The sequence below is a fragment of the Limulus polyphemus genome, unplaced genomic scaffold (assembly GCF_000517525.1).
Source record: "Limulus polyphemus unplaced genomic scaffold, Limulus_polyphemus-2.1.2 Scaffold9641, whole genome shotgun sequence".
Taxonomy (NCBI): Eukaryota; Metazoa; Arthropoda; class Merostomata; order Xiphosura; family Limulidae; genus Limulus; species Limulus polyphemus.
This window is the reverse complement of record NW_013675251.1, coordinates 543-18,242: the sequence shown is the minus strand read 5'-3', so window position 1 is coordinate 18,242 and position 17,700 is coordinate 543. Positions and strand designations below refer to the sequence as shown.

Here is a 17,700-nt window from a genome sequence, read left to right as displayed (position 1 = left end):
ATATTTCATTTGTTACTCCACTGTGAACTTGTGACGTTTCGTTGGCTAAGTTAACATATTTCTACCACTATCAGTGTTAATAAAGTTAGTGAAATAAATTATGTCTGCTCACCAGAAACAATTCTTCTCATGGTGGACAAATAACAGATGTTAGAAAAGCCTAAAGCAAAATTATCATCATCATTAATCACATGTTCTGAGAGTGAGATAATATACCCATTATCGAACACTACGGGAATTGTTTGGTATATATCATTATATTTGTGGCATGTTACAGTTTTACAGACGATTGAATTTCTACATATTTTAACTTACTACTACGTGCCGTTTTCCAGTTTCTTTATAATTTTTCAGATATCTAACACCATAAAAGGCATCTTCCTCTTCAGATAAGGGTTCGATTTTTATCTTAAAGTTTTTCATCACTTCCATATTAAAGTACACCGTAAATCCATGACCAGACGGTAGCATGAAAGTAACCGATTATGCAACTAAACAGCCTGACGTGTATTTTTTGTTTTTGAATTTCGCGCAAAGCTACACGAGGGCTATCTGTGCTAGCCGTCCCTAATTTAGCAGTGTAAGACTGGAGGGAAGGCAGCTAGTCATCATCACCCACCGCCAACTCTTGGGCTACTATTTTACCAACGAATAGTGGGATTGACCGTCACATTTTAACGCCCCCATGGCTGAAATGGCGAGCATGTTTGGTGTGATGGGGATTTGAACCCGCGACCCTCTGGTTGCGAGTCGAGCGCCCTAACCATCTGGCCATGCCAGGCCGCCTGACGTGTAATACTGACACCAAAATTTTAAATTTCTTTTTCTGTCCAAATGTGCCCTTACATTACCACAAAATGATTATTTTAGTGAATAAAACTACAAGAAATGGAACCCTATGCTTATCACAATTTTTTTTGTTTCACGCATAAAAAAAAAAATTAGTTTTAGAAAGATCAACCTACTAGTACTATTTTATCGCATTTTCAAATACACAAAATGATACCAAAATGAGTAATTACAACATCTTCAGTACAGAATTGTAAGTTGCTACATTTTAAGTTAAAACGGGCTAACTTATAAAAATATTTATAATACCCCAGACATTTATAGCGTTGGGATACTAAATATTTTGGTACTTAGAAAATTAAAATATTGAAGGTAGATTTTTAAAGTCTCGTCAATACAGGCCAAGTGGTATCAATCCTGATATTCTCCTTTACAAGACAACATTGCTTTTCCAGTAGACTTTTTGCAGTTTTCCTGAAAATACATTTTGAAAGAACCTTTTAAAAGTGTTAATGTTGATGAGTCAAAAATCAAGATACATTATGAAGTGTTTTTTGTTTTGTTTTTTAAACTTCGACGCATAATATCCAATTGCATTCATAAAAATGAGAGGAATATCTTCAACTATTATATATGTCTCCTTGCACCAACTAAAAAAAAACATAACAGTATTCCTCTGTTCTGGTAGTAGTCATACCATAAACTAAATCACAAGGAAGTGACAAGGGTTTCTCGCACAATTAAAAAAATGTTTAAATAATGTATAGTTTCAACATAAAGTTTATCCGTTTGTTTGAAGTTAAGCACAAAGCAACACAATGGGCTATCTGGGCTTTACCACCACGGGTATCGAAACTCGGATTTTAACGTTGTAAGTCCGCAGACATACCGCTATGCCACAGGGGGCTTCTACATAAAGAAGCACACGAGAATACACATGCACGACAAATGAAATAAAAAAGAAGCAAACGAAGAAATACAAATACAGTCACAAGAAACAATAAAAGTACATGTATAACTAAAACAACAACAAAGCCTAAAGTTATATATGAAATTATGTAGTATTTAAACTAATATCTATAGTATTTTACGTTCACCTAATTTATTTTTTAGAAATTTCAGTGTTTGTGTATAGGACGATAGTCACGAAATAGTGGTAAAATATCTACGTGCTCTTGGATATAACTGTTTTTGTATCATTACAAGGTCTCCAAAATGCCTACTTAAAATAACGAACTTCCAATGTTTTAAAAAATTCCTATCACATTAAAAACGACTGTGTTTAGGATTTTGACCTATGCGTATGTTAACGTTTAACGAGAATTTTAAAAATATTTAATTGTTCAGGACACGGCTGTTTTTGGTATCAGTAGTATCTTCTAGAACTTTGAATTAAAAATAAATTACACTTTCAAATATTTTTAATACATTAAAAACGTTCCTGTCCATAATTTTTGGGAAATAGGTATGTGTGCATTTAAAATATTCGATGAAGATTCTTATAATACGTACATATCGTTACATACAGCCTTTTTTGTACCATTAAATGTCGTTTGTTGCTCTTTAGGCACAAAGTTTCACAATGGGCTTCCTGTGCTCTGCCTATTATAACATAAAATAATGCTTAGGGACAACATGGGACCAACTGGTCGGCTGTCCCATCCTCTAAACTAAACGGTGCTGCTGTAACACAGATACTATCATCATCATCACCGTTTTAACTTTCGTTTATTTGCAAGTGACGCCAGCTATTATAAATAATGATTTTAAACAAATAGAGTACAAAATACCATTACATAACATTTGGAGGTCAAATATAATCGGAATGAAATAAATTCCAACAATCAAAACTAGCGCAATTCTAACCTAAACTTAAGGTACTCTTTGGAACACACAACTTACCAAAGTATTATTATTTACTGAACAAAAATGCGGAAGGATATAAATCATTTAGCAAGAAATTATGTTTTAGTGAATCATTAAAACAGTGATGATCATGATAGTATCTGTGTAGACCGCATGCTATAGTGTAAATATCTTTGTAGATCGCACCACTAAACTATTAAGTAAATACATTTTTAAAAAAATTTTTAAGCCAGCCAATCCTTATTATTCATATAGTTATCAAGTTTTTTCTTAAACCCACTTAAATTTACTGCCCCCACGACATCCGATGGCAACCTATTCCGGAGGCCAACTACCCTGCTGGTAAAATGAAACTGTCTTAGATGAAGATGACTCCTACCTTATCTATTCTTGCCATTAAGTATAAAAAAAGATTATGCATCAACACTATCAATTGCTTTTACAATTTTAAACACCTCAATCACATCCCTTCTAACTATTCTTTTTTCATGAGAAAACAATTTCAAAAATCTTAATCACTCCTCATATGACAAACCCTCCATCCCAGGCACCACTCTAGTAGCCCTCCTCTAAACTCTTTCCAACCATTCAATGTCTTTCCTAAGGTGAGGAGCCCAACACTGAACACAATACTCCAAACGTGGCCTAACCAGTGACCTATACAATGAAATTATAAACTCTATAGACTCGTATTGAATATTTCTGTAGATACAACCTAAAATTCTATTTGCCCTACCACTTGCAACAGCACACTGCTTAGATGGCTTAAGAGACTGATCAACCATTACACTAAGATCCCTTTCTTTTATGACAGTGTTAAGGTTATTCCCATCCAAATTATACTTATAATTCAATTTATGATAACCCACATGCATTATCTTGCATTTATTATAATTAAAATCCATCTGCCATTTATTTGGCCAACTCACTAAATGATATAAATCCTTTTGTAAAGAAGCAGCATCCTTTTTACAGCTAGCAGCACCCAATACCTTAATAGCATCTGCAAATTTAAGTAATTTATTGACTATTTCTTCATCTATGTCATTGATCTAAATCAGAAAGAGCAAAAGTCCTAACATTGAGCCATGAGGTACCCCCAATTGTAACATTAATCCAGTTTGACTGAACTCCATTTGTAACAAAACTCTGCTTTCTTCCATCCAATTGGCTAACTTATCTCCCACACTTAAAGAGATCATGGAATCAAATTTATTTGCTGGAATTAGATGAAAGGCTTTTTGTGGCAATGGATATAGTGGACATAGTATGGTTGACACATCACATTATTCTTTACTTGCACTCATAAGTTCTTGTAATCACCAATGTATTCAGTGGGTGAACTGTAATTTTTAGTGTTTTGTATTTAAGTCATTACACATCAGAATTAGGTTTTTAAGATTTATTAACATCACAAATATATATTTTAACACCAAATAATTTATCATTATTATTAATATGTATGTATTTTACTTGAATTAAGAACTGGGTAAAAAGCCTCACTGGCACTGGATATAGCATGATTGACATGTTATCAAATTCTTCTTAACTTTCATCCAGTAAAATGCTGTGTTTTCATATACGTCCATTTTTAGGAGCTTGTTGGAAGTTCCTTTGTCCTTATTCTGCAGTTTAGGATAATTTAAAGGTTGCAGAAACAGCTAAAGCCAGAGTATGAAATAAGAAATGCCAGCTCCTTTCTGGTTCATTTGTACTTGGCTAATTTGATCATTCTTGCCAAGTATGAATCTTTACCTCAACTACTTGGTAGATCAGCAGGTCAGCATATAGGTGTTCTGGTTTTTTTCAAGCCATGTTCTTGCTAAAGGTGGCCTCAAATCTCATACTTTTGCCAGTGTGCACATGGCATCCATTTACTTACCAGAGAAGGGACACATAACCTGAACTATCACAGCCTTGTGACTTTCACCCTTTTCTCTGACTAGGTTCTGTTTCCTCTGAGGTTTTTGGCTTCCTTGATTGGATATTTTGAAAAACAGCACACCATATGATACTTTGAGCGAAATAAGAAAATAAATTAAAAGTTTAATGTAAGAGAATTTTTATTTGCTATATTTGAAAATAACATGCAATTTCCAAATTTTCACAATAAGAAACAACATACAAGCTAACCTTACCAAACTGACTCCATACTGTATAGACAAAATAGGTATATTAATGGAAAATCTTCATTCTATACTCAACTGTTATTACCTGTCTCTCTGCCTTTTCTTTAAACCTGTATTTTTACTTAAATCAAACATTCTGTTTTTGCTAGTTGTTTGAGGCCCTTGTGCACCTGAAGAGGGTCTTATGTCCAAAACAAGAACTTTATCAAAATGTTTCTAAGTGGTTCTGATATTAAATCATTAAAGTTATTATATATCTTTCCTACCACCATACACTTCTTAACTTTTCTCTCCTCATGTTCTCTTTTAAATAAATATTATTCTATATTTAATATCACCACACTTGTACAACATGAATATAATGAGCTTAGATCCTACAACTTGAAACCAAATGGAAGGAGGGAAACAAGAGTTAATATGACCAGGGAGATATGTTACATTTATACCTAACTATAAACAAGATTATTAGGCTTAATATTGCATTTTCTTAGCCTTTTGATGACTTATATGTAGACATAAACATTATCATATAATTAACTAGTGACAACACAAATTTCATGTTATTTACAATTAGAACCTTGGTATGTTAAAAAATACAGCCCTAAAAACAATATTTACTGTTATCAGATAAAAGTAGCTTCCTCATTCTACTAGAACAGAATTTTATAAAACTAATTCAGGTCAATAAAGAAGCAGAGATTACATCAACTTTGAAAGTCCTGTACATTACTGTTTCCATAAACAGATTGATGTGTTTATCATTAAAATGAGATAAACAGAAACCACTTGTTACAAACTAAAGAAAATTTTGGTAATGACAAAAGCATTATTTAAATCCTACCTGTACTGGTTTTTTTCTTCAAAATAAAAACCAAATTCAGATCGAATGTATAGAACTTAATCAGTAAAGTTCTGAGCAAACATTCAAATTATTTTATATCCAAACAAATAACAAAATTAAAATATGATGTTTCATATTACTTACATGTATTTAATTTTTTTCTAAAGTTCTATATGTTATATCTTCATACCAGTTAATGTTTTAAAGATTATACTGTTCTTAACAATGATATTTTAGATTTATTGATAACTTATAATATAGAAATTGTTGAGATGGTGGAAACTGGGGAACGTCTGGGTGCAAGTGATCATTGCTCTATTAGGTTTTCTGTAAGTACATTAAGAGTAAACAAAATGTTATGATAGGGTAGAAACCTTAAAGAATGATGAAAAGAGGCTTGTATCTGATGATTATGAGATGGCTGGGTTATTAAATTCTGATTTTTTCTTCAGTTTTTACTAATGAATATTTAAGCAGTATTTCTCATCTTGAACAGTTGATAGATGGAAACAAGATCAGACAATATGATTGCATTAATTCTGAGCTTGTTAAAAAAAATTAAGAAGTTTACAAAATGATAAGGCTCCAGGGCCAGCTAATATTTTCCAAAGGGTTTGAAGGAGGTTAAGGATTGGATACATGAGCCACTTGCTACTATTTGTTTGTAAGTCCTTGAACAGTTGGCATGTGTAAAAGGATTGAAAGTTAGTTAATGTCACTCCTCTTTTCAAGGGAGGTAATAAAAATTGTCCCAGTAATTATAGACCTATTAGTCTGATATCTGTTGTGGGAAAAGTTTTGGAAAGTCTGATAAAAGATGCTTTGCAAAGTCATTTCACAAAGTTTAGAATTTTATTAAATAGTCAACATGGTTTCACTAAGGGAAAATCCTGCCTTACAAATCTTTTGACAATCTTTGAAAAGGTTACTGCTTATGTAGATGAATGTAAGAGTGTAGATTTGATGTACCTGGATTTTCAGAAAGCATTTGAAAAGGTGCCACATAAAGGACTTGGAAAAAAAAGTAGCTCTATAGCTGTTGGGGATAAGTTAGTTAATTGGATGGAAGAAATTAGAGAGTTGTAACAAATGGAGTTCAGTCAAACTGGATAAAGTTACAAGTGGGGTACCTCAGGGCTCAATGTTAGGACTTTTGCTCTTTCTGATTTAGATCAATGACATAGATGAAGAAATGGTCAATAAATTACTTAAATTTGCAGATGCTATTAAGGTCTTGGGTGTTGCTAGCTGTAAAAAGGATGCTGCTTCTTTACAAAAGGATTTATATCATTTAGTGAGTAGGGCAAATAAATGGCAGATGAATTTGAATTATAATAAATGCCAGATAATGCATGTGGGTTATCATAAATTTAATTATAAGTATAATTTGGATGGGAATAACCTTAACAGTATTATGAAAGAAAGGGATTTTGGTGTAATGATTTATCAGTCTCTTAAGCCATCCAAGCAGTGTGCTGTTACTAGTGGTAGGGCAAATAGAATTTTAGGTTGTATCTTCAGAAATATTGAATACGAGTCTATAAAGAGATTATAATTTCATTGTATAGGTCACTGGTTAGGCCACATTTGGAGTATTGTGTTCATTCTTGGGCTCCTTACCATAGGAAGGACATTGCATTGTCATAAAGGGTTCAGAGAAGGATTACTAGAATGGTGCCTGGGATGGAGGGTTTGTCATAGTTTTTATTTGTAGTTAACGGTGAGAATAGTAAAACTAGGAGACACAATTATACATTTTGGCAAGGTTGGAGTCATCTTTAGCTAAGACAGCTTTATTTTTCTAACAGAGTGGTTGGCCTCTGAAATGGGTTGCCTTTGGATGCTGTGGAGGCAGTAAATTTAAGAGAAAGCTTAAAAACTACATGAATGATAAGGGCTGGCTTTAAGATTTTTTTAAAATTTATAATATTTTAGTTTAGAGGATGTAACAGCTGAGACAGACAAATAGGCCCCTTGTTGTCCCTAAACATTATGTTATGTTAAATGCAACACCACAAACATCATTTACTATATGGTTTCTCAAAAATAATGTTCATCCTTATATTCTTTAGGTAACTTTTTCTTCCAAATTTTAACTGAAAACTACACAAATGTACTACTATCTCATCTGAAGGTGATTTTATATTTTATATGTTTTGCAAAAATTAGTGTTAAGGCCACTACAACTCTATACTTCATCCCCAAGATTGATTAAATGTTCATGATGTACATTAAAATATCTTCTATAACCTGTGCTGCTGTATATTCTTCAAAGTCACATGACTTTTCTCCAGTGTATCACCATTCACACAATTTATTGTAACTATAATTACAGTCTTAAGAACACACACATATTACAAACAACTTGTATCACTTCTCATTATTAACTCCACTGATGCTGATTTAAATATCTTTCATTACACATTATAGGAACCTTTGTTCATCTACACTATAGATTATTATATTACTTCTTAAAAGATTAAAAGTTCTTACCACATGCTTTCTGATTTATCTGTATCTTCTACTTTCATGTCATAGATTTCTACTATATACAATGAAACTTTAGGGGTTGTTTCCAGTGTACTGTCTTTTATTATGTATTTCTTCATGCACAAATATAAACACACAACACAACAATCTGTTTTAAGCCCAACAACATTTCACAAGATAGGTTACCACTTCATGATTTCATTTTTCCTCCAACTGTGTACATTTCTATGTATTTGAAGGTGACGATTATGTACAAATTCCTTGCCACACACCAAACAACTGCATGGTTCTTCCTCAGAATGTGTCCTCAAATGTTCTTCCAGGTGACTTTTTCTTACAAATTCTTTGCCACACACTAAACAACAGTGTGATTTCTCCCCAGTGTGTTTATTCTCATGTTCTTTCAGTTCACTATTTAGTTCAAATTTCTCTCCACATAATCCACACCTGTATGGTTTTTCTCTTATATGTATCTTCTGATGTCTTATATACTGATTATTACTTACAAATCCTTTACCACACACACTACACAACTGTACAGTTCCTCCCCAGTGTGTTTCCGCTGGTGTATTCTAAGATTACCATTTCTTCTAAATACTTTATGACACACTATACAGCTGTATAGTCTCTGTCTACTGTGCAACCTCTGATGTGCTTTAAGTTTCACATTACTTATAAACTTCTTTCCACACTCTACACAATTGTATGGTTTCTCCCCACTGTGTATCCTTTGATGAGCAATAAGATAGCTATTTCTTCCAAATTCCTTACCACACACTTCACATGTATATGGTTTCTCCTCACTGTGTACTTTCTGATGTGCTTTAAGTTTATCATTACTTACAAATTTTTTTCCACACTCTACACAACTGTATGGTTTCTCCCCAGTGTGTATCCTTTGGTGAACTTTAAAATAACTATTTCTTCCAAATCTTTTACCACACACCAAACAAATGTATGGTTTCTCCCCAGTGTGCATCATTTGATGAGTTTGAAGATGACAATTTCTTCTAAATTCTTTAGCACATACTACACAACTGTATGGTTTTTTCCAGCGTGTATTCCTTTGTGTGTGTTTTGAGATGACACTTTCTTCTAAACTGTTTGCCACACACTATGCAAATGTATGGTTTCTCCCTAGTATGAGTCTTCTGATGTATTTTAAGTTGGCTAGTACTTGTATATTTTTTGCCACAATCTACACAACTATATGGTTTCTCACCAGTATGTATTTTAAGATCATTATTTTTTCTAAATTTTTAATGACACACTAAACAGCTGTACGGTTTCTCTGCGGAATGAATACTTTCATGTGCCCTAAGTTGACTATTACTTCCAAACTTCTTGCCACAATCTATACAACTGTATGGTTTCTCACCAGTGTGTATTCTCTGGTGAATTTTAAGATAACTATTTCTTCTAAATTTTTTACCACACACTAAACAACTATATGGCTTCTCTCCAGTATGTGTTCTCTGATGAGTTTTAAGTTGACTGCTTCTACCATATTCTTTTCCACACTCTACACAACTATATGGTTTCTCCCCAGTGCGTATCCTCTCATGTCTTTTAAGTTCATTATTTTTCCCAAATTCTTTATCACACACACTAAACAACTGTACGGTTTTTCTCCAGTGTACACCTTTTCACGTTCATTAAGTTGACTATTATTCCCAAATTTTTTATCACAAACTACACAAGTATATAATTTCTCCCCAGTATGTACTCTCTCGTGTTTTCTTAACTGACAATTGCTTCGAAATCCATTATTGCACACTACACAACTGTATGGTCTTTCTCCAGTGTGTATCCTCAAATGTTCTTGTAAGCATGTATTTCTTGCAAATTTCTTTTCACACACAACACAATTATATGGTTTCTCACCAGTGTGTGTGTCCTCTCATGTCTTTTAAACTGACTACTACTTCGAAATCCATTACAACACACTACACAACTGTAAGGTTTCTCCCCAGAATGCATTTTCAGATGTGTTTTTAAATTACTATTTGTTACAAATTGTTTGCTACATCCTACACATTTGTATGGTTTCTTTGCCGAGAGCATCCTTAGATTTAATCTTAGACAATGATTTCTTTCCAATTCTTTGTCACACACTATGTTACTGTATGGCTTAGCTTCCTTATGAAAATTCTTATGTCTTTTATGGTTATTTAACCTTGAAAATGTTTTATCAGACAGATTAACACCACTTCGATTCACAGATGTGTAGTTTTCTAGCTTGGAAAAAGAGAGATTTTTGAGTTATAATATGATTTTGATCAAATTGCTTTCCACAATAGTTGTTCAAGTACATCTTTGAATCTATATTCAAAAGATGAATTTAAATAAATGCAGGAATTAATAATAATACATATGTTGATGTAGTAAATTCATAAATGACTTTTATTATAATCTAATACAGTTAGCTCCAAAAAACATCAAACCAACTTTGAAAAGGTACACGTATATTTGAAATTAAAACAGATCTAGATTAATTGATGAATTTACCATGTCACATCCCTTAATGAGTTGGATGACACAATATATCATTAAACATGCCATATCACATCCCTTAACCAGCTGGATGACACAACATATCATTAAACATGCCATATCACATCCCTTAACCAGTTGGATGACACAGTATATCATTAAACATGCCATATCACATCCCTTAACCAGTTGGATGACACAACATATCATTAAACATGCCATATCACATCCCTTAGCAAGTTGGATGACAAACATATCATTAAACATGCCATATCACATCCCTTAACCAGTTGGATGACAGAACATATCATTAAACATGCCATGTCACATCCCTTAACCAGTTGGATGCCACAACATATCATTAAACATGCCATGTCACATCCCTTAACCAGTTGGATGACACAATATATCATTAAACATGCCATGTCACATCCCTTAACCAGTTGGATGACACAATATATCATTAAACATGCCATATCACATCCCTTAACCAGTTGGATGCCACAACATATCATTAAACATGCCATGTCACATCCCTTAACCAGTTGGATGCCACAATATATCATTAAACATGCCATGTCACATCCCTTAACCAGTTGGATGCCACAACATATCATTAAACATGCCATGTCACATCCCTTAACCAGTTGGATGACACAACATATCATCAAACAGACAGTGGCTATAACATTCATACACATCTTCTGTCCAGGATCGTGAAAAATTTAAAACTGTCTATATCACTGTTTGGGACCTGCAAGAAGGTATCTTTGTACCAAATCCCATGTAAGTTGATTGACATACATATATAGTGCTTTCCTCACTGTAAAATTGTACAAAAGACAAAAATTCCTAAATTGTCTATATTTCTGTTTAGGAACTGTAAAAAAAGATATCATTGTATCAAATACCATGTAAATTGACCAAAATACAGCAAAATGACTCAAAATGTGTTGGATGCATGAAAATTTATATTTGTGCCAATTCTCATCTTGATTGCTGTACATATAACCATACAGGAGCCCAAAACATACATTTTTGAGTTGTTTAACCTTTGATCCATAAAATAATTTAAAAAGGCTAAATAAAAAAAAATTAAAAAGGTGTCTGCGTGTATTGGACCAAGGTATAACCCTATCAAGTTTCAAGTTAATCCACTGAGAAATGAGGAATAGCAGTCAATTGCAAAGTGTTTGGAAGAAGAAGACAGAAAGAAAGAAAGAAAAAAGAAACAACAGAAAAACAGTATGTCCCTCTGCTTAGATATAAAGTGTAAAACTTACCATTGAAATACAAAAAAAAAACAAAAAACACCACATAAAGAAGGAGGTGAGTTAAAAGGACCTAGGCACCAAAATTTATGTTTCTAGGCAGGAAAGTAATATCTCAGATCTGAACTAGATTCATGGAAAAACAGGTGGAGTGGACCAGCCTCATATGAGACTGGAACAAATAAGAATACTAACAAAAGGCATTCTCCTGAGCAGGGTCTCCTCACATAAAGTCACAAAAATTTGGGTAGGAAAGTAGCATCCTTAATAAGCATAGTAAATTAAAAGAATTGAAGAGAACCCAGAACAAGACTAGCTTCATGGGAAAATGAATGATGTGGCAAATACTATAACACTGTGACCAAATGAGGACATACAGAGAATGCAATCTTCTGAGCAGGATATCTTCTTGCCCTCATCACCCTTTAACCATATCGGCATGGGTACCCTTTACTGCGCATGACACAAGGTTTTAGTGTCTTACATTAAAAATTTTATTACACTACTTTTAGTTTATGTTATACCGATTAGAATAGCATAAAATCTTAGCTAATAATCAATATTTTAATATTATACCAGTTTTAAGTTCTTAATTCTAAAAGGAAATATATAAAAAAATCATGAATTTCCACCAGTGTAACACACATGACAAATTTTGTCTTAGCATGTCATCATCCCTATTTTATCCATCACCCCTCAAAAATGTATGAAATTAAACGTAAAATGCTCTCTATAAAATTGTTTTTGCTCAAACAGACCATAATTTTTATGGCCTTCAATTTTGTTTTGTTACAGAGCTATCAAAGAAAAAATCAGACCCCTTCTGACACACCCACCTGTCACATCCTCTCTTTCACAATTCGTTGATAGTTCTCTCTTATGTTTCATTATATATTACCTATAACCAATAGAAAGTCAAGGTTTTCATCTATCAAATGGCGTATTGTATAGCATTGTGTTCTGAACAGATAACCGTTAATGTCACTGGGAGTAGCAATTTCGTTCCTGTGGGAAAGTTAACGACTAGCTTGGATGAATTTCTAACAGCTCTTGTCTCATAGCTAGAAAGCCAGGAAAATTTTTAGAAGTAAGTGAATGTGTCTACTTTTTGCATGTTATTAGTCTATATTCTTTGGTGTATTATTTAAGTAAGTAAAAATTCTTAAGTGCTTTACCATAATCGCTAAAAAAAAGAAAAAATCAGGCTTCACTCTACTCGACAATCGAGGGCAAGAAAAAATAAGCTTGAGTAAGTACTTTATTTCTTGTTTTTCATATTTATTCTTTATTTATTATTATAAAAGTAACTAAAATTAAAAGTACAGATCTTTTTAAGTTATTTAAGACTAGAATAGGTAAATTAAGTAATAATAATATAATTAAAATTGTTCACATAGCACGCACGAGAGCAGCTCATGGGTGATGTAATTCGATAGCATAACGTGAACTGTACGTTTCCCGAGTGATTTACAACTTATAATGGAGCGGATAGCAGTTAGACATGATTCAAAGGGCAATAAAACTATAAAATTTAATTATAAATAGATGTATAATGTTACAAATTTAGAGGATAAACAAATGTAGTTTCAGGTTACAATCTGAAGTTATACTAGAAAGAAAAGAAGGCTAATTTAGGTTTATTTTTTAGTGGTTACGAGGTTGGTCGAATTGACCGATCCAGGTTTGAGAGTAGGGTAGAGAAAATAACATATAAACTATAAGGATTTAGTGAAAAAAAAACGTTTGAAATACATTTAGGAGGTTTAAGGGTTACACAAAGGAAACTTGAGATTTTTGAGATGACGAAAAGTACTTTTTAATTTTAACATGAAATTTACTTTGCACATGGACTATTCAAAACAAATACTCAATATATTCATGGACAAAACTTTATTTTTTCAGTAACAGTACTTCACTAAGAAATATGACTTTTTATATGTGAAAGTCTTGTAATATTAACTGAAAGACTGCCAAATTTCGTAAAGATATACCCAATATATAGAGAGTTATAAGTATTAAATTTATGTCAACTTTAAACGAGTGCAGAAGGTCACGTGACTCGGTCAAATTGACTGACCCCGTGTTGGAAGAGTTAACTAATATATATATATAAAAGGGAGAGTCAGGAGGTTCATATTTACTTGTAGAACTTTCACATTCTTAGGTGTGGCATAAAAAATGTAGCCAGATCACAATGCAATGTCCTTCATTTGTAGTGCAAAATTACTGGAGAAGTAGACCAGTTGTAGCTAATTACTACACATCATTCTAAGGCCAAGGTTTCTTGCATTTACATCTGACAATTCTGGCCAATTTACAAAACGAGCTCCAGTACTGACCACCCAGAGAGGATCTAAAAGAACTTGAGGATAGGTCTGCAAAAAGATCTGTAACTCAGGAAAACTACAAATGAAGTGCCAAATATTTCAAGATAGATAAACATCGCATACTGGTTACCTTGTCTTACTGTCCAAATTTTAGTTATAATGGCACAATTAGGGTACAAGTATAAGCTTTTCTGAGAACATAAGATACAAGAAGCATCAAGGGCGTACATATATATTTCTGAACATTGTTCATCCAACGACACTAATTAAAAACAAATATGATAGAGCACAGAAGGTACTATAACTTCAAAAGAGGAGAGGCCAAGAAACGTAATCTCAAACCCAAGTCACAGTTAGGAAAATGTCTAGTAATTTGGGGTTGTGGAAAAGAAAGGCTCATAAGAAGACTATGAATAATGGAGAAAAAAGGGATTAATGGCTAATATAGCATCTGACAGTGACAGATAATGCAGCTCTACTGTAATCAGTTAAAGAAGAAGCTGATGTGTTATGGTTATGAAACAAATACATAAGGAGAGAAGATATTTGTTGAGTTGGATATAAACAAGGTATAGCAAGTCTAGAGAATCAGGTCCAGAAAATTGTCTAATGATACTAAACAGCCAAAGAAGTATATTTACAAAAATGGGCTAATATTTGAGTCACCTGTGAAGAGAATATGGTTTCCTGGACAAAGAACCAAACATTAGCCAGATGTGAAGTGGTACATGCTAAATACTATTGTAAAATATGATTCCACACTGGTAATGGGACAGGTTACAAAAATAAAGTTGACGTAATAGGGGAACTATGGTTGACCAGGAAAAGGAGAAACTGGCACTTTAAGTAACTGATCTTGACCAAAACTTGAAGAAAAAGATGAAATGGAGAATAAAGGAAGAAAACTTTTTCCAAGATTGAATGAGAAGAGTCACTGCCACAGAATTTAGATTTGGAACTACAACTCAATAGAAGAGAAGATGGTTGGTCAGTGTAGCATATTTGGATATCCATTGAAAAATTAAAGTGTGAAGAGTCAGCCAAAATGTTAATCACACCATAAACTTGTAGACTCAGAGGTCAACATGTTGAGAACAAAGCCAAGAAAGAAGAAAAACTGTTAAAAAAAAAAACAAAGGCTGCAAGGACGAGTACCAACCTGACTGTTGATGTAAGCTACCATGGTAGAGTTGTCTGTATGAGCTAACTGTACATTATTAATATTATTTAACACAATTCAGCAACACCATTTTACTACTAGTATGTCTTCCACCATATGGTTAATCGATATAGTTATTGAAGTTTACACTCACCTGATAAACCTTCTGATCCAGAATTAATTTGTTGAAACTCCTCTTCTGGTTCAATTTCGTTTTTCACACATATAATATCATGTTGTGAACAATCAACAGTTTCATCATCACTCTCACTGAACTTGGAAATAATTCCATCTTTTGTTGAATCACCACTTTGTCCAATTTTTACTTTGACAAATGTGTTCTAAAACACAAAGACCAATAATAACCAATGTTGTTAATATAGAACACCTATACTACATGTAAAACATGATAAATTACCACTGGTATTCTTGTTTTAGAATCATATCCTTTCAGTTTGTTTAGTAAACTAACCAATAACTTTACTAAAAAAACTGTTTTACATAAACACAAGATATGTCAGTAGCTGGTGTGTTTTCACTTGTATGTGACAGTTCCATGTACTGTAATGGTACTTATTTTTATTGGAAGCAATACGGATCACAATACATTCATGTCAGGGTAAGTACAATAGTGATGAAATTTAATATATAAAAATGTAAGTGCATACAATTTAAAATTTAACAGTAAATTAACATATTTTGATACATCATTAAAAGTAGAATGTTTTTAGCTTATAATAATGAGTCACTTGAGCTGGGCAATTAACTTGATACAATGTATTACCCATGATAATCAATCTCATCAATTAATGTCACATAAAATAATCGATTAACAAAAATTACAATTAAATCTGTTAATTTTATGAAAATAATCAACTAGTCAAAATTAATGTTTCCAATAATTACCATTTGTGAGAATTCTAACTATTCAAATAATCAAAATATTGCCAATATGATTTTTATTATTTTCTATTAATATAAGGTTGTTCAACTTAATAATTCGTTAGTGTCATGACTCATGAAAATAATTAACTAATTAAAATTACTGTTTCCAATTATTACTATTTTCAACTTTCCATTCTTTCTGTAGCTTTCAATCTCTATATTTCTAACACAAAGAAATAGAAAAAATTCAAAAACTGTTATTTTAGTAGCAAAATGTAGTTCAAACAAATGCTTCAGTTATAACAGTTAGTTAATTTTTTGGGGTTTTCTCGAGGAATGTAAACCTTTCACTGTCCTCTATCATTCTGACTCTGTCTCCTGCAACTTCTAATCATGTTAATATTGTCTGATTAGGATTCATAGTGTCAAAATTTTTAGGTCAACTTTCATACTTCTTCTAGTACCATATATAGTCAGATCTCTCCCACAATTTAATGTGTAAGAAAGCACGTAACAATGATATGATAAAAATTAGCTATTTGATCTAAAGTTTACCACTGAAGCATTACTTTCATTTTTGAAGTACTTACTTAAAAAACCACAACTGTAAACTAATTAATTACAGTTACTACACAACTACTTAAGTGCATAAATGTTTGAGAAAATTATCTAGATATTTGCTGTATTAAGAGAATTATAAAAGTTTTTATATAAAGATTACCTCAGTTTCCTTTGGTACTTCTTCATACTTCTCTTTTTTTATTTTAAAATTAAAGACTGTATTTAAAGATTCTTCTTCTAGGGAAACAGCTTCTCTTGTCACTAGAGGAGTAAAATATACAATTTTGTTACAAATATTTCAACATACCTTCTGTCTGTTATTAGATTAAAACAAGTTCTCACTGCAAAATTAAATGTTTTTTTACACTATTCCAGTTTAATCATTCTGTCCTTAACCATTATACTGAAATATCAACATTTAATTATAATAAAGCACAATTTGTATATACTTTTACAAGTGTTTCTGGATGATTTCTAAATCCTTAATTAGGACAATCAAACATGGCAAAATGAAACAGATTTATACTAATGCAACAGTGAAATGAATTAACTGACATTTCTGTTGTCATCCAATGTTCACAACTGATATTTAACAATAAGGAAATATTTAGATCAAAAATCATAAACTTAATGTCTATAAAAATCTACCAAAGACAGAGTTTAGAAACTACACAGAAAATATGACGATGAGAAATGAAGTTAAGCTGGGATTGTTATCTCTTAACAAATACGTAGACAATTATTAGTCACATGACAATGTGGCTGCATACAACTTTACATACTTAAACAGCAGACTTCTTTATTATTGTCTGTCAAAACTTGTTTCCCTTTTTAAAATTTTTGTTTAATACCTTTATATTTCTCGGTGAAAACTGTTTTCAGTAAGACT

General features: G+C 32.4%; 1 protein-coding gene across 3 annotated transcripts; it reads right to left on the bottom strand.

Annotated features, from left to right (window-relative positions):
• Window positions 1–731: 731 nt before the first annotated feature.
• Window positions 732–17,466, bottom strand: LOC111083463 (zinc finger protein 75A-like). 3 transcript variants are annotated; one of them, XM_022380000.1, is made up of 4 exons: window positions 17,261–17,466; window positions 16,972–17,072; window positions 15,520–15,706; window positions 732–1,263 (listed from the first exon to the last, which is right to left on the bottom strand). In XM_022380000.1, coding segments are annotated over exons 1-4 (333 nt in total). In that variant the 5' UTR covers window positions 17,262–17,466; the 3' UTR covers window positions 732–1,219. The 3 variants fall into 3 exon arrangements, with proteins under 3 accessions (XP_022235708.1, XP_022235707.1, XP_022235706.1); XM_022379999.1 differs by lacking the exon at window positions 732–1,263 and adding an exon at window positions 4,147–4,669; XM_022379998.1 differs by lacking the exon at window positions 732–1,263 and adding an exon at window positions 9,879–10,349.
• Window positions 17,467–17,700: the final 234 nt, after the last annotated feature.